Source organism: Rattus norvegicus, chromosome 15 (assembly GCF_036323735.1).
Source record: "Rattus norvegicus strain BN/NHsdMcwi chromosome 15, GRCr8, whole genome shotgun sequence".
NCBI classification, from domain to species: Eukaryota; Metazoa; Chordata; class Mammalia; order Rodentia; family Muridae; genus Rattus; species Rattus norvegicus.
Window position 1 is genome coordinate 107,283,179 of NC_086033.1, and position 26,290 is coordinate 107,309,468.

At 37.1% G+C, this 26,290-nt stretch overlaps 1 protein-coding gene across 1 annotated transcript in view; it reads left to right on the forward strand.

The window, feature by feature from the left end:
* Window positions 1-26,290, forward strand: part of Itgbl1 (integrin subunit beta like 1) — a 261,544-nt gene that overhangs the window by 96,387 nt on the left and 138,867 nt on the right. Inside the window, exon 3 of the mRNA NM_001017505.1 lies at window positions 21,013-21,159. Coding sequence (NP_001017505.1) covers window positions 21,013-21,159 — 147 coding nt within the window. The remainder of the gene's footprint in view (window positions 1-21,012; window positions 21,160-26,290) is intronic.

A 26,290-nucleotide genomic window follows, 5' to 3' on the forward strand; every position in this document is an offset into this window, starting at 1 on the left:
TGTCTTGAAGTTCTTATTGTACAGATCTTTTACTTGCTTGGTTAAAGTCACACCGAGGTACTTTATATTATTTGGGTCTATTATGAAGGGTGTCGTTTCCCTAATTTCTTTCTCGGCTTGTTTCTCTTTTGTATAGAGGAAGGCAACTGATTTATTTGAGTTAATTTTATACCCAGCCACTTTGCTGAAGTTGTTTATCAGCTTTAGTAGTTCTCTGGTGGAACTTTTGGGATCACTTAAATATACTATCATGTCATCTGCAAATAGTGATATTTTGACCTCTTCTTTTCCGATCTGTATCCCCTTGATCTCCTTTTGTTGTCTGACTGCTCTGGCTAGAACTTCAAGAACTATATTGAATAAGTAGGGAGAGAGTGGGCAGCCTTGTCTAGTCCCTGATTTTAGTGGGGTTGCTTCAAGTTTCTCTCCATTTAGTTTAATGTTAGCAACTGGTTTGCTGTATATGGCTTTTACTATGTTTAGGTATGGGCCTTGAATTCCTATTCTTTCCAGGACTTTTATCATGAAGGGGTGTTGAATTTTGTCAAATGCTTTCTCAGCATCTAATGAAATGATCATGTGGTTTTGTTCTTTCAGTTTGTTTATATAATGGATCACGTTGATGGTTTTCCGTATATTAAACCATCCCTGCATGCCTGGGATGAAGCCTACTTGGTCATGGTGGATGATTGTTTTGATGTGCTCTTGAATTCGGTTTGCCAGAATTTTATTGAGTATTTTTGCATCGATATTCATAAGGGAAATTGGTCTGAAGTTCTCTTTCTTTGTTGTGTCTTTGTGTGGTTTAGGTATAAGAGTAATTGTGGCTTCGTAGAAGGAATTCGGTAGTGCTCCATCTGTTTCAATTTTGTGGAATAGTTTGGATAATAATGGTATGAGGTCTTCTATGAAGGTTTGATAGAATTCTGCACTAAACCCGTCTGGACCTGGGCTCTTTTGGGTTGGGAGACCTTTAATGACTGCTTCTATTTCCTTAGGAGTTATGGGGTTGTTCAACTGGTTTATCTGTTCCTGATTTAACTTCGATACCTGGTATCTGTCTAGGAAATTGTCCATTTCCTGAAGATTTTCAAATTTTGTTGAATATAGGTTTTTATAGTAAGATCTGATGATTTTTTTAATTTCCTCTGAATCTGTAGTTATGTCTCCCTTTTCATTTCTGATTTTGTTAATTTGGATGCACTCTCTGTGTCCTCTCATTAGTCTGGCTAAGGGTTTATCTATCTTGTTGATTTTCTCAAAGAACCAACTTTTGGTTCTGTTGATTCTTTCTATGGTCCTTTTTGTTTCTACTTGGTTGATTTCAGCTCTGAGTTTGATTATTTCCTGCCTTCTACTCCTCCTGGGTGTATGTGCTTCTTTTTGTTCTAGAGCTTTTAGGTGTGCTGTCAAGCTGCTGACATATGCTCTTTCCTGTTTCTTTCTGCAGGCACTCAGCGCTATGAGTTTTCCTCTTAGCACAGCTTTCATTGTGTCCCATAAGTTTGGGTATGTTGTATCTTCATTTTCATTAAATTCTAAAAAGTTTTTAATTTCTTTCTTTATTTCTTCCTTGACCAGGTTATCATTGAGTAGAGCATTGTTCAATTTCCACGTATATGTGGGCATTCTTCCCTTATTGTTATTGAAGACCAGTTTTAGGCCGTGGTGGTCCGATAGCACGCATGGGATTATTTCTATCTTTCTGTACCTGTTGAGGCCCGTTTTTTGACCAATTATATGGTCAATTTTGGAGAAAGTACCATGAGGAGCTGAGAAGAAGGTATATCCTTTTGCTTTAGGATAGAATGTTCTATAAATATCCGTTAAGTCCATTTGGCTCATGACTTCTCTTAGTCTGTCGACATCACTGTTTAATTTCTGTTTCCATGATCTGTCCATTGATGAGAGTGGTGTGTTGAAATCTCCCACTAGTATTGTGTGAGGTGCAATGGTCCTAATTCTATTGATGGAAACATATGATTTTATTCTGGAAGTACTCAGCCTACTTGGGATTTCCTCTGGAGTAAAAAAAGTAATGCAAACGCAGAGTCTCACAGGATTTTATTGCTCTCTCAGTGTTTCTTCTAGATTCTGGATCCCCTATTGCTTTTTGTTTTACCACATCTATGTTTCTCACTTAGTAAGATGTCAGCAGTTCTCACGAAACCATCTACCCATTCTAAACACAAGTTCTCCTTAAGTGTAGCTGTCCATTTAAAGAGAACTGGGATTTCCCTCTTGTGTCCTGCTGGACTTGCAAGATATCTAGTGACCTTGAGAGCCACTTCACTTTCCACTTCTATTGCAACTGTCCCAAGATAGTACTAAAAAAAAATTTCAAATCTACCCAAGGGTCATGCAGGGTAGATCGCCAATGTTCTCCTTCTGTATCTATATACCATCATCCTTGATACGGTAGAAGGCTTTTTCCTAACTACCTAGACAGTTTATTCCTCTTTGGTAGAAATCTCATCCAGGCTCAGGATGGACAAGAAGTATGAAAAATACCCAAAGTACCCATAATGTCTCTCCTTCATCTGGCTTAGAATACTTCTTACAAACTTTGCAAATCTATTTGTAACTCAATTGCCTTAAAACTGAATTACACATAAAAATGGAAAAATCCTATACAAATTATATTAAAATTTGTGATTTTATACATCTTTTAAATCAATATTATATATATAACAAACAAAATAAATGTTTCTAAACATATAAAATATAAGTATTAATTCTACTGTTTCCTTCTTGTCATATTCCTTGAAAGAATGTTAATGCTTTCTAAACACTACTTATGTTAGAATCTTGATTAACATTAATAGAGAGGACAATATGAATTCAGACATGTATTTATTTATTATGTTTTGAGGTATTTAAAAGGCAGTCGATCACAAGGCCTATTATTAATGTAGAAGAATTTTTAAGAACAATAGGAAAAATATAAACTCAAGCAACACACTGAAACACATGCACATGCATGGTTTGACATGGTTCTAATTTTGTTAGCATAGTGGCTAACACAGGGTCAGGAAATTGAAGGTAGTTATGTAGCAGTGGAGTATGGGGAACTGAGGTTAGCTACTAGAAAGTCCCAGATGCCAGGAAACCAAGAGGTTGCCATGACCCAACAGGGATTACATTAGCCAAAATACCCAACAAAGGGGAGATAGAACCTGTAGAGACCATATCCTGTGGATAGGCAAGGCTCCTGGTTGACAGATGGGGCCACCCACCCATCTCAAAAATATTAATCCAGAATTACTCCTATCAAAGGGAAATGAGGGGGCAAAGAGTGAAGCAGAGGTTGAAGAAAGGCCATCGAGATATTCTCCCACCTAGGAATTCATCCAATCTGCAGACAACAAACCCAGACACTATTCCTGTGCCAAGAAGTGCTTGCTAACAGGAGCCTGGTATAGCTGGCCCCTGAGAGGCTGTGCCAGAGCATGGTGAATGCATGCAGCCAACCATAGTACTAAGAATGAGGACCCCAATGGAGGAGTTAGGGGAAGGACTAAAGGGGCCGAAGGGGTTAACAACCCCGCAGGAAGAACAACAATATCAACCAACCAGACCTCCCAAAGCTCCCGGGAACTAAACCACCAACCAAAGAGTACACATGGAGCAACTAATGACTCCAGCTGCATATGTAGCAGAGAAATGCCTTATCTGGCATCAGTGGGAGGAAAGGCCCTTGATCCTGTGGAGGCTGGATGCCCTAGCATAGGTGACTGCTAGAGCAGTGAGGAGGGAGTGGGTGAGTGGGTGGGGGAGCACCTTCATAGAAGCACTTGGGACTGGGGAGGGTATAGGGGGTTTAACTGGGAAGGGGGGTAACATTTGAAATATAAATAAATGAAATAACCAAAAAAGTCAGCATCCAAAACATCAGTTTTTAAAATCAAAAAAGTAAAAATGTATAAAAACATCCAGTAAGTGATTTTCCAGCTTGAATTGGCTAATAGCCTAAATTAAGGCTTTTCCATTATATAAACATAAACTGTAGCCTGTCTCATAATCCATGTGCACTATTACCAGTTGGTTGGGTATACCTTTGTATATGCCCTAAAACAAAGAGGACAGATGATGCTGAATGTGTTTGTACTTTATGTCATTAAAATTAACTGTAAAAATAATTTATTCTCTTAAGCTTAGGATTGTGGTTATTAGGTCAGTGTGTTAGAACACGTATTTTTCAAAGCTTTTGGTCTAGGTGGATGTTGTCTAGCATTGTTATCACACAGTTTCCATTTTTAGCAATCATCTTAGAGACATTTATTACTTACTAACTTACATATATGTGAATGCTGATGTCCATATAAAATGCACATATGATTACATGTATGCATGCATGTCATGATCAGAGGACAACCTCAAGATATCTTTCTCATCTTCCATTTAGTTTAAAGGGGCCTCTTGTTCACCACTGTATATGCCAGGCTAGCTAGCTCAGGAAGTTCCCAGGATTCTCCTACCTCTGCCCTCTGTCTTGCCATGGGAGTGCTGAGATTACAGACAAATGTAATCAGGATCTGGCTTTATGTGCATTCTGGGGACTTGAACTTACATTTTCATGTTTATGTGACGTGTACTTTAACCACTGAGCCATCTCTCTGGAGCATTCTGGGATTTTTTTTAGATTAATCTGATAAGGTTTCTCTACACAAAACATATGTGTTTTCTGATAGAGTCTTAGGATTTGAAATTAGAAGGGAAAGATACCCAGGAAGATCTGTCCCCAGATTTCTGAGTCTTCCTCTTTCTGTTTCCTATCTTGTTTGACTGGGCACACAAGGCACACCTCCTTATTGTAATACAAACAGGCCACATACTGCTTGGGGTTTATAAGGATTAAACAGAGTCAGGGGATAATTTTAATGTGCTCACACAGACATATTCCCTGCATACTGTAAGAAATAATGAATGCATATATATTTTTATTTTACTACTCTTCTCCTGAATAAGTTGAAGGAAGTGAGAAGGTTAATTATATAACATATCAAAGCTCACAGTTAACTGTAGCAGAACTTGTAAATTTTCTGAATCCTTAAAGTAATACTTGTGTGTTTGTGCATAATAATGCACAAACATTTAATGCATGAATGTATTTGACTTTATGCAACTTATTACCTGATTTCTTCCCAAATACCCTCTTTACTATAATACATTATTTATCTTTCAATCTCTTTACCAAAATTTCTAATTTCAGTCCCAATTTTATCAGGATTAACCAATGTCCACTTTACATACAATCAAATTGGCAAATGCAATATTTTTAATGTGTACTTTGACTAAAAAAATAGAATTTTAACTTTTCATTTTGAGTAACAAATATAACTTAATAACAATTATTTGATTTTTAGATGCCAACCAGTATCTATTTTCAATTGTTTGTTTTGTCCTTGCTTTTGAAGAGTCTGCTTTGCTTTGCTATGAGGAAGTTTCCTTTTTCTGCCCTAAAGTCATAAAAACAGGATTGCTGGTCTTCCCGCTCACTGGCAGCAACAGGACAGCCTGCACTGCAGGTCACCTAGGCAGCGTAGTAGAGCTGGCTCTGATTGTGTGATTTGTTGCTGATGAGCCAGCAAGGAGGGTGTGAGAGTGGGAGAGCTGGCCCAGCCCTGTGCCAGCTGTAGCACTCAGAAGAGTGGTTCGTGAATCTCATCTGGGCAACAGTAGTGCTGGCCTTGCTGTTGTATGCTTTTGTGAGTCAGCCCAGAGGGCATGAGAATTCATAGAGCTGGCTCTAAGCTAGCTAGGGCAATACTGGAGAGGTTGCCCTGATGGTGTGGGTGCCGTAGAGCTGGTAGCTGGTTGATCCAGGCCCAGATCCAGGGCTGTGAGCCTCAACGTCTACCCGTTCATGAACTGCTGGAGAATGTGAAGGGGTTGGTCCTGCATATCCAAAGCTTCAGGATCTCCATAGCATAGGGCAACAATAGCAGAAGCCAGAGGCCTTGAACCAGACCAATGACTCATTACAATTCACGAGTAAAACGTGTTGAAAAAAAGCATATACCGTGGATCATACTGTGACACACTACAGCTTCCACAATGAGGTTTTTTTCCCTTTGAGGAACCAGGTTGCAAGGGCAGATGGCAGGTACAAAAGAATTAGAAAATGAGTGAGGTTGGGGGTACATGATGTGAAATTCACAAAGAATTAATAAAAAGTTAAATAAAAATTAAATAATTTTCTCTAGTCTATAGTGTCAAATAAATTGAACCTTAGAGTTATTTACTCTAATCTCTTATTTTTGCAAACAAAAATAAAAGATCTAGAGATATTAGGTGACTGGACTTCTGGGTTTCTACCTGTTTTAGTCTAGCCCAATTTCTAAAAAAAAAAAAACATGGAAAATGGAGGCTTTGGTGTCAAGTCCCAGTCCCAGTTTACACAGCTGTTCTTCATGCTACTTTTCCAGGAACAATGACCAACTCTAGTCCACTCATTTCAACTTCTAAGCAGAGGATATGGGCAGAAGCATTTTGAGCACAGGGGATACATAAACATTGGCCTTTTGTCCCCTCACCTGCAAAAACCAAATAACAAAATCTCTTATTGGCTTATTATGACAATTAATGGACTAACCTGCATAAAGTACTTGCCCCAGTGTCAGAAGCCAATAATTATCACATTCATTTTCCTTTGCTTTTCTACTTTCCAAGATCATGTGACTTACTAATGTCATGGCAACACTAAAATGAAAAGACCATTTAATTTTGAGGCAAAAGACTTTTTATATGGAATTTTCCCATTGCTCACATTGAAATGTTCTCAAAAATGAAAAGCAGAAATATCTAAAAGTTAATCGTTTGCTAGTCTGAAAAACTTATTATGGCCAGTGACTGACCCTGTGTTAAAAAAAATACCAAGTTTCTACTTCAAAGTATGAACTAATTGTTATATTAGAAAATGAAGCTTTACAGTGTTGATCAATTCTTGAGTTTTTGGAAGTGCTGAATGTCATGGAATCAACAGTGTCTCAAAAAGACTAGGAGAAAATTGAGTGTGTCCAAATAAGTATGTTTGAATCTGCTGGAAAGTTGTATAGATCCTGGTAATTTGCACATTTGAAGAAAGAACAAATGGGTTTTATCTGGCAGGGCCAACCAAAAATGCAGATTAAGCATCAGCTTCACGGTAGTTGTGAAGCTGTAGCAATACCGTATTTCTTCAATGCCAATGAAGAATCAGATTTTATAACTATTCTTATGATAAGGTTATTGTCAGTAAAAATCATAGATAGTGTTGTATAAATTTAAGTAAACAGATATTTTAGTTTTTTAATTATTGCAATTAAATAACTTACACATAAACAAATTATATATTATATACATATGGTATGATTTCAAAATTTAAAATAAGCAAGCATTACTGACAATGGTTAAGAATGCCTGAGTTACTGAAGTGACTAAAGTTATTCTTGTTCATATTTATCGTCTCTGTTTAAATATTGGCTACATAGCCTTGTAAGATCTGGGAAAGCAAGCTACAATTACAATACTTCTTTGATGAGCTTAGCCCCCAAAGAGAATTATGATTTTCCTTTCCATCTGGTCTACAGAGAGCTAGAAAGTGTGGTTTATACCCTAACAATGGAGAAAAGTAGAAAAACTGCTGATTCTCATGTGTTCTCAAATTCCTCTGAAATAACAGAAGAAGCAGTGAGGCCCCAATATGGGAAAAGACAACATCTGGGCTGGAGACAAGGAGAGCACTGACTTTCCTGGAGTCACAACCAAATCCTCACAGGACATAGTTGGAAGCCAAGTATGCCGTAAAGAATATGTATCTTAAAAATTTCAAGATTTCCTTCAGTCCCTGCTGTATAACTTGTCCCTGTATTTCCTTCCATGAGTATTTTTGTTCCTCCTCTGAGAAGGAATGAAGTGTCCACATTTTGGTCTTCCTTCTTCTTGAGCTTCATATGGTCTCTGAATTGTTTCTTGAATATTCAAAGCTTTTGGGCTAATATGCACTTATCAGTAAGTACATACCGCATGTGTTCTTTTGTGACTGGGTTCCCTCACTCAGGATGATAGTTCTAGTTCCATCCAATCACCTAAGAATTTCATGAAGTCATTGTTTTTAATAGCTGAGTAGTACTCCATTGTGTAGATGTACCACATTTTCTATATCCATTCCTCTGTTGAAGGGCATCTAAGTTTTTTCCAGCTTCTGGCTATTATAAATAAGGTTTCTATGAACATAGTGGAGCATATTAGAACATCTTTTGGGTATATGCCCAGGAGTGGTATAGCTGGGTCCTCAGGTAGTGCAATGCCCAATTTTCTGAGGAACCTCCAGACTAATTTTCCAGAGTGGTTGTACCAGCTTGCAATCTCACCAACAATGGAGGAGTGTTCCACTTTCTACACACCATCACCAGCATCTGTTGTCACTGGAATTTTTGATCTTAGCCATTCTGACAGGTATGAGGTGAAATCTCAGGGTTGTTTTGATTTGCATGTCCCTGATGACTAAGGATGTTGAATATTTCTTCAGGTACTTCTCAGTCATTCGATATTCCTCAGCTGATAATTCTTTGTTTAGCTCTGTAACCCATTTTTAATAGGATTATTTGGTTCTTTGGAGTCTAACTTCTTGAGTTCTTTGTATATATTAGATATTAGCCCTCTATCAGATGTAGAATTGTTAAAGATCTTTTCCCAATCTGTTGGTTACTGCTTTGTCCTATTGACAGTGTCCTTTGCCTTACAGAAGCTTTGCAATTTATGAGGTCCCATTTGTTAATTCTTGATCTTAAAGCATAAGCTATTGGTGTTCTGTTCAAGAAAATTGCCCCTGTGCCTCTGTGTTTGAGGCTTTTCCCCACTTTCTCTTCTATTAGTTTCACTGTATCTGGTTTTATGTAAAGGTCTTTGATCCACTTGGACTTGAGCTCTGTACAAAGAGATAAGAATTTGTTAATTTGCATTCTTCTACATGCTGAACCAGCACATTTTGTTGAAAATGCTGTCCTTTTTCCATTGGATGATTTTAGCTCCTTTGTCAAAGATTAAGTGACCATAGGTATGTGAGTTCATTTCTGGGTCTTCGATTCTGCTCCATTGATCTACGTGCCCCTCTTTGCATTAATACCATGCAGTTTCTATCATGATTGCTCTATAATACAGCTTGACATCTAGGATGGTGATTCTACCAGTTCTTTTATTGTTGAGAATAGCTTTTGCTATCCTCAGTTTTTTGTTATTCCAAATGAATTTGCAAAGTGCTCTTTCTAATACTATGAAGATTTGAGTTGGAATTTTGATGGGGATTGAATCTGTCGATTGCTTTCAGCAAGATGGCCGTTTTTACTATATTAATCCTGACAACCCATGAGCATGGGAGGTCTTTCCATCTTCTGAGGTTTTCAATTTCTTTCTTCAGAGACTTGAAGTTCTTGTCATACACATCATTCACTTGCTTGATTATGGTCACACAAAGGTATTTTATATTATTTATGACTTTTGTGTAGGGGACCAGCCCCACTTGGGGATCCATTCCATATGCAGCCACAAAATCCAGTCACTATAGCCGAGGCCAAGAAGTGCTTGCTGACAGGAGCCTGATATGGATGTCTCTTGAGAGGCTTTGCCACAGCCTTACTGAAACAGATAGGGGTCCTTGTAGCTAACCATCAGATTGAGCCCAGGGACCCCAATGGAAGAGTTAGAGAAAGGACTGGAGGAGCTAAAGGGGTTTGTTTTTGTGAGTGGGAGGAGGGGCAGAGGAGGGAGTATTCTACACAGTTTTCACACTTGTCTCCTGTAACTCCAACTGCATGCTTATAGAAGAGATTGGAAATTACTTTTCAAAGTGATTCATGAACTGGGGACCTTAGGGAGGTCACCAAACTTTTATGGTTATGAGAACTTCCATATGCACTGTCCTGATTTCCCTACAGAACAAAGCTTTCCTCTCTGCTTGGTAAAGACAAGCAAACACTGTTTTCTAGGGTACCAATTGCACCTGGGGGAAAGACAGAAATATTTGCTCAAAGTGAAGACAGAAAAACTTGGAATGACAGGGGAATAAAGATACATTAAATGCAGAAGAACAAAGATAATAATTAGAAGAGACTTCTTGTCAGAAATCATACAAGCATGAGGAAAATGGAGTGACATTTTTAAAGCACAGAAAGGAATGATAAAGCAACGTTGTATTCAGCAAAAGTACTTTTTAAAATAAAAATGAAGGACTTTTCATGTAAGAATATTTATCACAGCAGCTTTACTCTAAAGAAATGTAAACCTCCTCAGGTAAAAGAATATGACGCTGGAAATCACTCGGGCTACCAGAAAAATGAAGATGGCTAGACAATGAAAGAAATTATCATGAAATAGCACTCAAATTCACCTAATTTTACTTGTTCTAGATTGAAGATAACTGTGTAATTCAAAACGAAAGAACAGCATATTGTATTATTATAGTTAATGTGAGGTATGATTATGCAAAAACAAAAACAGCATAGAGAATGAGAGGAAGGAATTAAGTACATGCCCTGTTTTGTCTCTAACACCACACATAAAGTGGTAAAAATTTGGAAGTAAATTCTGATTAATTAAAGGAGTAGAGTGTACATCCAGGACATCCACTCGAACATACAATGTAGTCCTGGTTAACAGAGGAAAACTTGGGATTGTAAATACTGCTCAACTAACAAAAGAGATGGGAATGTAGAAGTTAAATGGAAACTACAAAATGTTGTATGTATGATTATGCATGAATCCAACAGTAAAAACTACTCAGAACTGTGATCAGAGAATGCTAGTTAAAAAATGGGGTAAAAGCGGAGACTATTAGTTAAGAAGATCCAACTTCATGCCATGTATGAAACCAGATAAAATGTAAGATATGAGTAAGTCAAAAGTAAAAGAATGAACATTTACTTTATTAAAATACTCATAGTCAAAGATGGAACAACCATCCTAATTTGGAGTGTGTGGACTTTAAGGAGGGCTTAACATCCAGGTAAGGACACCACATAATGAACCAGTTATGATTCTCTACCAAGGTGAGCAAGCCAAACTGTGTGCACTTAGTGTAGTACTCAAAGACATCAAGAATAAAATGACCCAACTGAAATGGAGACTGAGAATCAATAATCACAGTTGGAGATGTGAATGTTTCCCTGTCAGCAATTGACAGAGCAGGCAGATATACAATAGATGAGGAAATGAAAAGCCTAAATTAAACCATTTCCAACCCGACTGGTTTACATCATGGAACAAAGTGCAGAAGAGAAATTAAATATGATGGGAACTCTAAGACATAAAATAAACCTCTAGAAATTTAAAATAGACACTATAGTAATATCATACTGGAATGAATAAAACATGTAAAGATCTACTTCTGACAAATCACTAGAAAAACACTGTACCATACATAGTGCATTTTTATGTAACCTATAAGTTAGAGAAATCCTCATGGGTTATTAAAACATATAGTACATTTTTATGTAACTCATAGGTTAGAGAAATCATCCTGGGGTATTTAAATCTTAACCTAAGTGAAAACAAAAATATGATACAGAAAACTTTGTGCATTATAAGAAAAATAGTAGTTAAAGAAAAATGTACAGCATCAAAAATTTATAATGGGACAGAAGAAAGTACTTAACATTAATTGTCACAATCATCAGGGAAATGAAAGTATGATCTAATTAAACTCAAAGTGGAGAATGAATGATTTGATAATACATTCATGTAGAAATTAAAGAAATTTTTTTAAAAGGAAGAAAAAGTCAATAATGTCAATTGGCAATTCTTTGAAAATATCAATGAAATTGCTAGAAATAGCTCTTGAGGGAGCAAATAAAGTCCATGAAGAGATTCAATGCATCAACATAAAATAAGGTAGTTCAGAGCTAGTATTGCTAGTGTTAAAGGATAGCCTGCTGTATTATGAATGCAGATTCAACAGCTTCAATGAAATGGGCTTATTTACTGGAAGTCACAACCTACAAAACAATAATAAAATTAAAAAATCCTTATTGTCCTATTACAGGTGAAAGACATTAAGTCATAACTAACATTTGAAAAAAAAGGTTGTACAGAGTAATGATTTTGCTAGAAAATTCTACGAAACCTTGTGAACAATATACTGCTGATTCCATACAAATTATCTCCAAAAATGGAAAATTGAAAACCACATCTCAGATCATTTTGTTAATATTTTCTGTAAATTAAAATTAGAAAATGTCGTGACAACAAAGAAAACTTAACCACTGAACTGAGAACAGGACCCCCTTTGGGGGAATTAGAGGAAGTATTGAAAGAGCTGAAAGGGCTTGCAACCCCATAAGAGCAACAATGCTAACCAATCAGAGCTTCCAGGGACTAAACCACTACCAAAAGTCTATACATGGAATGACCCAGGGCTCCAACTGCATATGTAGCAGAGAATAGCTTTGTTGGGGCACCAGTGGAAGGGAAGACCTTGGTCCTACCAAGGTTGGACCCCCAGTGCAGGGGAATGTTGGGGGCGCAGTAAGAGGGGTAAATGGGGGGAGGAACACCCATATGAGGGAGGGGGAGGTTATGGGAGGCTTGTGGATAGGAAACCAGGAAAGGGAATAACATTTGAAATGTAAATAAAGAAATATATCTAATTAAAAAAAGAGGAAAAAAAAGAACATGGACACAGAAATCTTCAATGACTATTAGAAGATACATCTAGGGGCTGGGGATTTAGCTCAGTGGTAGAGCTCTTACCTAGGAAGCGCAAGGCCCTGGGTTCGGTCCCCAGCTCCGAAAAAAAAGAACCAAAAAAAAAAAAAAAAAAAGAAGATACATCTAAGCCACAAGAGAATATGCTGAAATATAACTTCTGAGAACAAAATGTAATGTGTCTTAAAACATAGTCTGGTACAACATTAAACACTCATAGTTTTTTATTACATTTATAAACTGAGTAATGTTAATATAGCTATTCTTCACTTTTGTAGGTCCATAGGCTCTATGAGATCCTAGTAAAATCTTTGAAAGTATTTTTCTCTTATTTTGTGATTATCAACAGAACAATTTTGAATTTTACACAGAAAACCAAAGTAATTATATTATGCAGCCTAAACATTTTTAAGAACATAAATATGGTTCTAATACAATCAAAATTTTATATTTTGCGAGGTACAGGAAATGTAACACTTAGAGAAAAATTTACAGCATAAATAATTATCAAGTTGCATTAAATCTGCAAGTTGCAGGGCCCAATATTATTTATTAATAACAATAAAATAAACTTAACATTATAAGTTGTTGTTAAAATGAAAAATTGATAAAATACATTTGAATAAAACGAAACCCAGTTTCTCTCTGCTTGACGTTGTTAAAGAGAATGAAAATTAAGACACAAATTAAAGGAAATATTCTCAAATCACATTTATGACAGAGATGCGTCTAAGATCTAAAAACTTCAAATTCCATTAACAGGGTAAAAGAACTCAAAAATGAGCAAAAGAAAATGCATAGATTGCAAAATAAAGTCTATTGAGAAATTATATCAGACTCATTTGGGAAATGCAAATTAAATCACAATAATGTTTTACAACAGATCTATTAGTATGAATAAAAGGGAAATGGAAAGGAACTAAAGGGCAAAAGGAAAGAAAGTTCTGTTCCCAGTAGTTAGTGGTTGTGAGATTTGGGCCAATTGGATCGTGTACACTTCTCATAAAATGCATGTTGCACGGTCCTACATGTGACTCCATAGTAAAGAGTTTGGTTAACATTTAAGAAGCCTTGAATTCCATCTCCAAAATACAATACACACATGCACGCATGCACACACTCACGCAGACACACATACACTCTTAAATGTTAGTTTCATTGGAAAACACTTTTATGAGTTTAAAAATACAATTTTGTTTTTATGTCTCATTGATACTGCAATCCCATTCCAAAATAAACACAATAAAAATGTACAGCCATTAAAAACCTGCACTCAAATATGAAAATCTGTTTAATTAACAAGTGCTATGAATTTCAAGCCAACACACATGCCATTCAGCCTGTAAATGGACAAATTCTTTTAAACCTGTACAGTGGAGTATTAGTCAGAAAATTAAACACACACACAAAAAAATCTCTGAGTGAATAGCAATTCATTCCCACACAAGATGAACTTAAATGTGTCTTGCCAAGTGGAAGAAGCCCATCCTAAAAAGCTGTTTAGGATGTTATTCTACTTACACTGAAAAACATGCACGGCCTGGAGAACAGAGATACAGACTAGCTTAGTTACTGTGAAAGGACAGGAAGAGGATTCTTCTACAGAGACGATGGAACACTCTGTGGAGTGTTGCAATTGGTATGTAAACACTACATTTAAGAGTCTTTGGTCTCTGCCAAAATCCACTGAGCTGTAACCCACAAAAATAAGTGTGCTGTAGGTAAAATTTAAAACAAATCATCCAGAATGTAGGTAGAATTCAAAAGGAATTTAAAGTGTGACAAATGAATGTAATTGTATTACAAAGAAGTGTCATGACCTCCCCGTTGAGACAAGAGAGGAGAGAGAGAGAGAGAGAGAGAGAGAGAGAGAGAGAGAGAGAGAGAGAGAGAGAGAGAGAGAAGAAGGAGAAGGAGGAGGAGGAGGAGGAGGAGGAGGAGGAGGAGGAGAAGGAGAAGGAGAAGGAGGAGAAGAAGAAGAAGAAGAAGAAGAAGAAGAAGAAGAAGAAGAAGAAGAAGAAGAAGAAGAAGAAGAAGAAGAAGAAGAAGAAGAAGAAGAAGAAGAGTGGGGTGCTCCAGGGAGTCTGTGAGGATGACTTTAGCTGAGACTCGTAGAAGTGGTGGATATAAAGCTTGAAGTGGCCACCTCCTGTAGCCAAGTAGGGCTCTCAGTGGAAGGATGACAACAACCTACTCACAAAACCTTTTACTCAATATTTGTCCTGCCCACAAGAAGTGCAGCGTCAAGGAGGGAGCACAGAAGGAGGGACTAGCCAATCAATGGCTGGTTCAACTTGAGACCCATCTCATGGGCAAAGACTAATCCCTGACACAAATAATAACACTCTGCTATACTTGCAGACAGGAGCCTAGCATAACGGTCTTCTGAGAGACTCCACCCAGCAGCTGACCAAAACACATGCAGAGACCCACACCCAAACATTAGATGGAGTTCTTGTGGAAGAGTTGGGGGAAGGATTGAGGGAGTCAATAGAGTAAATAGCTCTACAAGAAGACCAACAGAGTCAACTAACCTTGACCTTTGGTGGTTCTCAGTAACAGAACCACCAACCAAAGAGCATAAGGCCTCCCTGCACATATGTAACAGATGTGCAGCTTGGTCTTCATGTAGGTCCCCCAACAACTGAAATAAGGGCTGTCCCTGACTGGTTCCTACTTGGGGATCCTGGTCCTCTGACAGGGCTGCCTTTTCTAACCTATGACATTCTGTGCCAGAGTAGATTAGAATCCAATAGGGAGAAGGGAAGGGGCATACAAGGAAGGACTGGGTGAGGAGGAGACTGGAAGGAGAGGCGTGCAGCTGCAATCAGGATGTAAAGTGAATGAATGAATGAATGAATGAATGAATGAGTGAGTGAATGAATAAATAAATAAATGAATAAAAACAGCATTTTACAGAGGAAAAAGAGATCTATGTACAAGCATTTGCCATAGTTGACCTGTTTCAAGGCAATTCTGGAAATATTTGATGTGTACAGTAGTATGAATAAATCTGTAAGTATTTTAATGATAAAGGGGAGGTCCTTACTGTTGTAGAGTTAAGTGATGCTTCATAGGAAAGAAACATCAGTGTGATCTACGTGTTTGTTGGTTTGAATTTGTATGTGTTGAGTAATAATATACGCACAATATCCATATGCACACATGTGCATTTGGTATGTGAGCATGTATTATCTGTTCCATTTATTGAGAGAGTTGAGAAGTAGTGACACCTGAAGAAAAGTCAGATCACTCAGTGCTCAGTGTCCACCTCTTAATAGGATAGATTTTATTTCATTGTGCATTTGCTAGTGACTTCTCCTGGATAGACATGAAACAGTAACAGAATGGCAAATGTAAAAGAAACTATTTTATACAGCTGTAGCTTGATGAACTGTTGAGTTTATGAGTTACTTGCAAGAGGAATGACTGGTCATGTCTAGGAGCATGGCTGACTCAAGGGTACTAAAAAGTCTTTTCCAGCACAAGAAATAATTCACAAAAGCTGTGTCACTGAAGTCCCTTGCACAACTTGCAAGAAGTTTTCTTTCTTCCAGCATCTGTTTACTATGCATGTAACACTGAGAAGGTGCCTTGTGAGTCTTGTGACCATCATGAGCTTCTGTGGTCTTATATGTTTCTTTTGTTTCCTCAGTCTGATGAGTCTCTCTTGTTTCTCCAGGAATATATTCTTCACTGCAGAGAAAATAACTGCACAAAAAGTTCTACTTAAATAAAAACAGACAGAGATCTTTAGAAAACCCATGAAATCTTAAGTTCAGGATATAAGCAGCATAACATGAGAGTATATTGTAAATACATAGTATATGAAATCTACCTTTATTGATCTACCAAAAGTCTACATAAGAAATGTAAAAAAATTTGTTAATGTTCAAAAGGAGCAGAACTTTAATAATATTATTTTTTCTTTGTTATATGATTAACTAAATAATAGTAGTATTAGATTTACTATGAAAAGTGAAATAATATACAAAGTATGTATTGAAATGAAAAATTATAAGTAAATGAAGAGAAGGAACAATTCTATGATTAGAGAAATTAATGTTGGGAATAAAGGAAATAGAAAAATGCCACTGAATTACCCCAAAGTGTTGTAAATAAGGCTCCATGATAAATGCTAAAGATAAAAGTGAAAATATTAGATTGAAGCAGGGCATTTGCAGGCCCACAAAGTATTCCCTCAAGCTCTCCCACATGCAAGGAGGTGAGTGGAAAATCCTAGTTAACATTGCAGGGAATTCCTGCATCTGTTGACACAGATACCTACCTCTATAAAAAGTCCTTCTGGTAACAGATGGTTTTACCACACTCACTATACACTGTTAAAAATAATAAATTCAAACAATAATAAAATAACAACAGTAAAATTATCACTATATTTAAGAATTCTGAACATCCTGAGTATGAGGAGGGTTTAGGAATTGTCGCGGATTAGAGACCAGAACTTTTATCATTAGACAATTGTTACTAGTTTCAGGAAAACACCTCCCTTGAAACAAATTCTTTGTTGGCTTACATGTAGCAGCCTCTACCTGTGATAAAGTATGTGTTCATATGCTCCAAATTCACATACATATAGTACATATTACTTAATAAATCTTGACTTTTGGTTAAAGTTATTTCTAAGAACCTCAGTTATAAATTAGGCTCCATTACATACAGAGTGTTCATGCTTTTATACATTGGATTATGAGATAATTTTAGATTCCCAGAAAAGCAGAAAACACATTTCAGCCTCTTGCACACTCTTCATCCTGCTTTATCTACGGTCAACATCCTATGTAGCTACAATGCTATTAGAAGAAAAAAACATTACCTTTTAAAGTCGAATGCAGACGTTTCTGGTTTCATCGCTTTCCCACAGATGTCCGGTTTGGATTTAAGGCCTCCTCCAGGTCTCATGCTGTGCTTGTCAGGCAGTTTTCGTCTCTTCCATACATGTCCTCACATCTTTGCTTCTGATTTACTTCTTTGGAGCCTCCAACACCATAGAAGATTTGGTTGCTCATTGTCCTGGGATACTTGTGGTGGACTTGCTTATCACTAAACATGATCATTGCTGTGTGTATTTCGAGTATCTATTTCTCTACAGGATATTAGTAGATATGAGAGAAGTAAAAGCTACCCTTTTATCATGTTCTCTCCTTTTGTTTAGCAGATGGAAATATAGTAACTTTTCATTGGTATGTACAGATGATTAATTAATTCTAAAATCTTAGAGGTCTTCTAGCATCCACCAAGAAGTGATAAGCTAGTGGTAGCTTGTTTACTTTCTCTCAAAGTCCTTTCAGCATCATTATAGAAGCAAGGAGTTAGCTCACCCAGGAGATTGGGTCTAAAATAATTGTTCCCTAGTATAGAAGTTCTGATTCATATTCTACTGCAACTTGTCTTCATTTTATTGACTGATCCAATCATGGCTAAGCCTGCAAAGAATGAAAGTAACATTGCACATACCATTCCCATTGTATTGGCTGGGACTTATTTTGCTTTGCTCTGACAGTTTCTGATTTGTCCTGACTCTTTTAGCACTTACTTGAAGGTCAGTGGGCCTGTTCTCAAGTATGTTGGATTATTCATTTACATACTGAGATTCAGAGTTGTGGAAATTAAAGTTTTAGAAAAGAAACAACAATAATGCCTATTCCATAGAGTCCAGCTTGGAGACTTCTTTCCTAGCTAGGACTCAACATAGCCATGGGCTAGCTAAATCCACCCTTATTGAGATCCTGGTTCTGGTTCACATGGATTAGGTAGCAAACTCTGACTCACAGAAATGTGTTATCATGGAGAGGCATGAGTGGCATGCTTGAGAGACAAAAGAAGATTGTGTGGGTATTGTACACTGTGGGCACTGTACACTGTGGGGATGTTGTATATTGTGTGACCTGTAGATTGTAGGGGTGCTATACAATATGTTTGCTGTACATTGTGTGTGCTATACACTGTGGGGTGCTATACATTGTGGTGGTGCTGAACTTTGTGCGTGTGGGCTATACATTGTGGGGTGTTGCTCATTGTAGGGGTGGTGTACATTGTGCTGTATATTGTATATGCTATACAATGTGCGGTGCTGTAAACTCTGGGAGTGCTGTACATTATGAGGAGTGGTATACATTGTGGGTTGAGCAAAACAGTAGATGGAACCCTAACATTTGTTTCTATAAATGTCACACAATATTGCCTAGAATTGAGATCTCAAGGTAGAACTGGTTAAGAAGAAATTATGCTGGAGTAGAACCTGGGTCTCCCATGACCACTGTGAGGAATAAGCACCTTATAACCTTGCTTCCACTAATGATCCATGGGTTCAGTTTGGTGTCGACTCTCCCTATCCTGTGTACATTTCTTTTATTTCTATTTTTAAGTGGTATGAATCTTTGATTCAGAAAAATTGTTAAATGTTCTCTCTCTCTGTCTGTCTGTCTGTCTGTCTCTCTCTCTCTCTCACACACACACACACACACACATCTTTAAATTAGAATATATAGTGTTCTGTGTAATATAATAAAATCATGTATTTGTTTTATTCTTGAATCAAAAATCACTAACACCACAGTTATTTAGCTTCTAGGTAAATCTTATGTACTTTGCTATTGATATGAACCACTTCTCATCGTGATCAGGCATCAGAAGTGGCTCGAACACAACCAAGAGAAGTGTGGTTGAAGAGTCAATACAATGCAAAGATTATTCACCAACTGAAAGAAGCATGATCACTTCAAGAATTTAGCTTAACAGTTGTATCAGCAGACTGCATGTCAGACAGGCACAATGGCTCATGCTTATAAATGACTCCAAGGTAGCTAAGATGGTGTGGCTAAATAGAATACAAAGTAATACATTTGAATAAAATTACTTTTACCTGGGGTTCTTGTGAGGATTTTTTTTGCTAAATAGGACAACTAATTTGACAAATGCAATAGAAATATGAACATGTATATAGTCTGGATCCCATGAAGAGGCACAGCCAGACATAATTTCAGGGTCTGCCGAACATAGCCAAATGGACAGTCCATGAGCCACGCATTCCAAATGACTTTGTGGATGCTCCCTTAGCATATCCACCTCATAAGGTCTGTGTAACCTCAAGCTTTTCTACTCTGCCTCTCTGTTTCCAGAATAATGACTCTGAGACTTATTATTTATGAATAAATGCCTAGGCCATAGATTTGTTCATTTTCTGACTGGCTCTTAACATATACAGCTTACTTATTCTATTCTGTGTCTGCCACAGGGTTAGTTATTTCTCAGTTTCATGTTTCTATTTTCCTCAGAGTTTGGGGCAAATATCTTATTCTTGGCTCTTTCCCAGAATCCTATCTCTCTCTGCCTTCTATTTACTGCCTCAGCTAATGGGATATCAGATTTTGATTGACAAGTCATGCTTCCACACAGTCCATAAGAGATTCTTTCTATACATCTATGATAACAGATACTAAACATAGTGCTATTATCTTGAATATGTAGGGATGTACTTCCAAAACACATCAAAATTTTTCTCAACTTTCGAAGCCCAGTTTAAGGTCAAGGAAGTGTCACATCTTACTCCCAGGAGTTTAAACTATATTCCTCCACATAGGGTGACAAACAGTGGCAAATGAAAATCTCAGCAACCTCTATCACATCAGCTTGAGTTTAAAATCTGTATGTTTTTGGGTCAAGCATTTTATGTATTATAAACTTAAGCTTTGCTTAATGTACAGTCAACAAAAATATTAATAGCTTTCTCAAATCAGACTTAATAAAGCCTGTACTCATAACCATTTAAATGGCATCATCTAAAAGCAAAATGATGATTGAAAACAGAGAGGATTGAGACAATTCTGTGAAGATGTGGCTTTTCTCTTCTTCATGATGGAGTCAAATTTCTTCATTAATTAAAAATGCACACTTTAACATTTATGACAATTCCATGGTAATAGTTCATATCTTTATAAAAGAAATACCAGTCCACTGTACCATGTAGTGATGTCTCATAAGAGTTTGTTTGGGGACTGTGGTGTTAGGTATTGTAAAGTACAGTTAAATAGAAATATTTAATTTTTTAATGTCAGTTATTAGTCTTCCTTTCATTTTTCTGTGTCTCTGTAAATTGACTTAATATTTGTGTTATTAAAGTTGATTATTAAAATAAAGATATCATATTCTTTCTGAAGAATAATATTTCTCCCCAGCCACGCTCAGATACAAGTATTTGATTTTATCATACCACTGTCTTGAAGCAACACCTTCTTGGGAGTCTTTGTTAACATAGTCTCTTTCTTGGGAAAACCATCTGAATCTCACCAGATGTTGTTGATCCTTCAGGCCACGGTACTTGTGACTGCGGCAAGTGTAAGTGTGATGTGGGATGGTCTGGGGAAGCTTGCCAGTACCCGACCAAGTGCGACCTGACCAAAAAAATAAGCAACCAGATGTGCAAGAACTCTCAAGATGTCATCTGCTCCAACGCAGGTAAGAACTACATCCCCGGAGAGTTCTTGATTAAAATAATAAACACTTTGATTTTAATGAAATTTTATAGTCCTATAGAAATGGTGAACATCTGAATGAGACTACTTATGCATTTTTATTTTAAAAATGAAATTTAGATAAATCAATAAGGAAAGAATGTCATGTTGCTGGGACTTGCAGGTTTGATATTCTCCAGTTGTTTCGGATGCCTCCTTTGAGCAAGATATTCACCGGAAATAAAACTAGGGCGGAGGGGTTTGTGTAAATGGAGAACCATGATATTGAGTGCTGGATTAAGGCATATGACTGACTTAGTTATTGTAATCAGAGATTAAAAGTACTTTCAATTTACACATTAGCAGCGAATGGGGCCTAAAATTTTAACTTAATGGAAGTTTCAGATACTGCATATGAACTTCATTGAGGATATAGGGATAGCAAAGTTTGTTTGTTTGTTTGAGTGCCTGTGCGTGTTTTGACAAAATTTTTGTATATTTCATAGGAGTCATTTAGAAATCTTGCTTAGGAATTACAGGGAAGCTATTCAAATAATTAGCAAAATCACAAAAATCATAATACTTACAGTTTAGACTACAATGATAGTTAGATACTCTTAATTGTAATAGCTTCAACAAGTGCGCATAGGGAACCTCTAAGTCACTTTTCTCACCATATTCAACCTATGCATCCAAAGGAAAGTATTAAAATTTCAGTCTCTTGTGCTGCCCTGGAGGTTCAGCTTCAATTGTTTTGATAAGTAGCGTGAACTCTTCTGTTGTTGTTGTTGCTGTTTAGTTTTGGTTTTGTGATTTTTTTTAAGTGACTATGAGAGCATGAATTATTTCATTTTTTTAGAGCGTTGTTTGGTATCAAGTCACTTTCTTTTTATCATAGCCTTTGTTTGCTTCTACATCATCAAGAGAATGAGCAACTCAAAGTAGTGAAGAAGCTCTGTGGGTTTTCAGTAACCCCACAGCAAGCCAACAAATCCACATAACAGGCTCTTGAGAGCAGCTGTTTGTCTCTGGCTTACTTTTCTGTTTGGGTTTTGAAGCTATTTCGTTGGTCAGTTTCAGAGGAACAAGATTTGTTTCACCTGGTAAAGGCAAACCTTTGACAATTTAGACTTATGACCCACCAAGAAGTTTCCATTCTCTTCTATAATCAGAGCTAGGACTTTTTCACAATCAGATTTCAACAAACTGCTTTGTATAGATTAAGCTCAGTCAGAGTGTTTTGCTAATGGAATCTGGACTGCGTGCAAAGTGAGGGGTGTTAGGATGTGCAGAGTGAGCAGTTATAACCTCATTTCTCCTCATAGTCTCCTCATTTCTCTGCTCACTATAGTGTTTCTCTCAGTAAGATTTCCAAGACTCACAATCATCCATCAAGACACATACACACAGGTATACATGTACACAACCATGTACACACAGAAACATACAGGTAAAACACACATGTTCACATATTAAAAACCCACACAAACACATTCCTGAAGGTTCATTCCTTAGTAAATGTGACTTGGCACATCAATATTGCACAAAAAAGAAATATGCAAACCTGTCTTTTTCCCCCTTGAGAGAGAATGTCTTACTCTCTGGGTGTTCTGGAATTCATTATACCAGTAGTTCTCAGTCTTCCTAATACTATGGACCCTATAGAACAGTACCTCACGTTGTGATGAGCCAAAACCACGAAACTAGTTCATTGCTATTTCATAACTGCAATTTTGCTCCTGTTATGAATTGTAATATAAATATCTGATATGTGACCCCTGTGAGATCATAACCCATGGTTTGTATACCATTGGACTATGAAGACCAAGCTAGTTTCAGTTCCACAGAGTTCAGCCTGCCTCTGCTTTGCAAGTGCTAAGGTTAAAGTTATGCATTAACATGCCTGGCACAGAATAGTCTTGATAGATGATAAATCATACTTGACAAATCATAAAGTATAAGATATTTGACCCTCTTTTGTAAGATTGATAAATAATTTTATAGAAAATATAGTTCTGGTCCCCTGTTGTCCACGACTCAATGGTGTCCTTCATAACACCAATCCTTTTTCACTAGATCTAATCTAGGGACAGGGTTATGTTGTTATCTCTCCTGTTTTCCCTTGCTTCTACTATTTTCATAGTACCAATAATTTTGAATAACCATAAGCAAAATCTGTACTATAGCCCCCCTTTATTTTATTTCATTTATTTTATTTGGTATGGGGGTGTTAATGTTGTTACTGCTGTTTTAGATTTTTGAAGTAAAGTGTCACTGTGTAGCACAGGCTATCTTAGCTTCCCCTACATTCCCAATTAGACTACACTATTCCTGCCTCTGTCCCTTCTGCTGAGATCACAAGCATGGACCGCTATGCCTATTGTCCATTTATCAATTACCTTCAGTGAAATGTTGCTCAGTTTGGACCTCTATGAAGCCTCCCCACAACATCCATACATTTGCTCATTTGTTCTATTCTATACTACCTACATCTAAAATTGTTTAATGATTTTTCTGAGATATAACTACATGAAATAAATGTAGAAAACCAAAAAGGATTTGGTTCTAATTCAAGCCATCCATTGTCACCCCACCCTAATCATGCTTCAGATTAAGTCAAAGCTATAGATAAGTTGCCTGGCTTCCTTAATCTCTTTGTAGAGTAGACATGTAGCTCATTTGAAATATAATTGATCTTATTTATATTGGTTTAATTTTATTTTTAGGGGTTTTGTTAGCCTTTCTTCCCTTTATTATTAATAAGATTGTTATGTAGATTATGAAGTAGGGTCCAAAGTTAACACTATGCAAAAGGCATACTTAGAGATTCTTCACAGTCACACAGAGAATCCATCTCATCTGGTAAGTATTAACTTTGTATGGAATGAACTTTGCTGGTTTGGGCTTAGTCAAATTTACATTTATTCATTATCTTAAATGAATCTCGTAGTTTGATTTGGCAATCTTGGGTCTCACCACATCTTCATTAATAATAACTTCCACCAACAAGTTTCAAGACTAGTCCCTTAAAACGGTATTATTTCCCCCTGTTGGCTAGTTTTATGTCATCTTGACACATTGGAATGGAAGGAACCTCAATTGAGAAAATGTCTTTATAATATCTGATTGTGAGGCATTTTCTTAATTAGTGATTGGTAGGGAAGGGCCCAGCCCAATCAGTAAGCAGGCTAAACAAACCATGGGAAGCAACATAGTAAATAGAACTCCTCCATACCTCTGCATCAGCTCCTGTCTCCAGACCTCTGCCTTGTTTGAGTTCTGTGCTAACTTCCTTTGATGATGAACAGTGATATGTATGTATAAGATGAATAAACCCTTTTCTCCACAGATTTTGGTCATGGTGTTTCATAACAGCAATAGAAACGCGAACTATATCTTCTTTGGTGGATCTGTCCTCCCTTAGAATTCAGTTCTACGGTAGTAGCTTGGATATACAAGAGGGAAAGGAGGTAACCATTGTAGGGCATAAAATGAAAGGCATGTTTAGAAGGAACTGAGAACAGAGAACTTCCAGAAGCTTCCTCTTTAATGGATTGAGAAAGGTAAAAATGTGCAGACCCCAGCACCTTAGAACAGAGGGTGCTGAAGTCTGGTAAGTCACCATAGAGAACCAACTATGTTAGACAGCAGGAAACCTAGAGCTAAAATAATCAAGTGCAAAGCTACCCATCCTGGAGTGTGATTGACTGGCAACCCAGAGCGAGAAGTAGGACGACACAGCGGGAACACAGGAGTCTGGCACCTTTGCTTGGGCTCCCATCTGCCATGTCTTTGAGGATCAGATGTGATTTATGCTGGATGGTGAGATAGGAAGTCTCTGAACTGTTGTAAACTTTCTACTGTGGTGAGGAATAGGAATGGTTCACATGTGTGAATGGGAGTGAGCCTGCCAGTAGAACTCGTCAGTCATCAAAGTTGGATGCAGTGACAGTTCCTGCCCATCGTTCTGGAGGGAGAATGACTATGTGTATGCATCTCCCACCAAGTTATTCTCTTCTGCCAAACTGTGGCAGGCTCCTGGTATTCCAAGAGATAATTTAAAATCCTTGGCCAATGTTCTTCATCTTTGCCATCTGTATTCCCCACACCCTTTCATCCAAACTTAACTCAGTCTCTTACCTAAACTGTTATTTTCCACCATAATTTTCTACTCATTTTCCTCAACACCACAAATCTTCATGGTATCTCAATTCATTTGTTGCCATTCTTTCTATTTATTAGCAGTACATTAAGGATTCTCTTCTTCCTGATGCCTTTGCACCCTCACCTAACCTTCTGAGGGTTATCTTTTTTGTGAAGAATTTTCTTTGTATCTGTTATGAATAACTTTTTGTTGTTTCTTCTTTCTATTCTCTGACTTACTTAATTTTCTTTATTTTATTATCTTCTATAGTACCTTGACAATAGCATAATAGGTCGTAAGAAAGTTTAATGATTAAACATGTGGGTGGTTGAGAGACAGAAAGAAGAGATGTGAAAGTAAAAGAGAAAGGTGATAATGAGATAAAAAATAATGAAGCAGTTCCACAAATTATAGCATTATATTTCAAGTAAGATTATAACTTAAAATAGGTTCTAGAAAAAAATAACACAAGAGAATTGCACTTAATATATGCCAGATTCACAGGAGTACCCTCAAGGTATAAAACAACAAAATCAGATTTTGCAAAATCCCTTTCCTTTGTGATTTTGTGAGAGGAGGCCCTCTTATAGTAACAGCAAATTATAGGTGGTCTGGGTAACAGAAGGACCTAGAAGGTGTGAAAATGAGAATGTTCTCAGGGTCTATTGATTAAGGTGAGTCTGGAGGAAGTATTTGGAATATGATTAATGTACTAATCTTTAAAGAAAGATGAGGAAAGTTTCATGGTTTTTTGAAAGACTCCTATATACCAGGTACAGCAGTGCCTTCAGAGGTAAATGGCTTCTAGATTTGTCAATTGATCTCATGGTTATCCTGTGAACAGGAGATTGTGTGAACACATAGAATCTGAGAAAGAGATGTGGACATGATCTCAATCTAAACAATTCTTCACCAGTCTTTGACTGTAATTGTACCTGAACACAAAGTCTATGTTCTTCCCCGTGTAGCATGCGCAGAATAACTACTATGC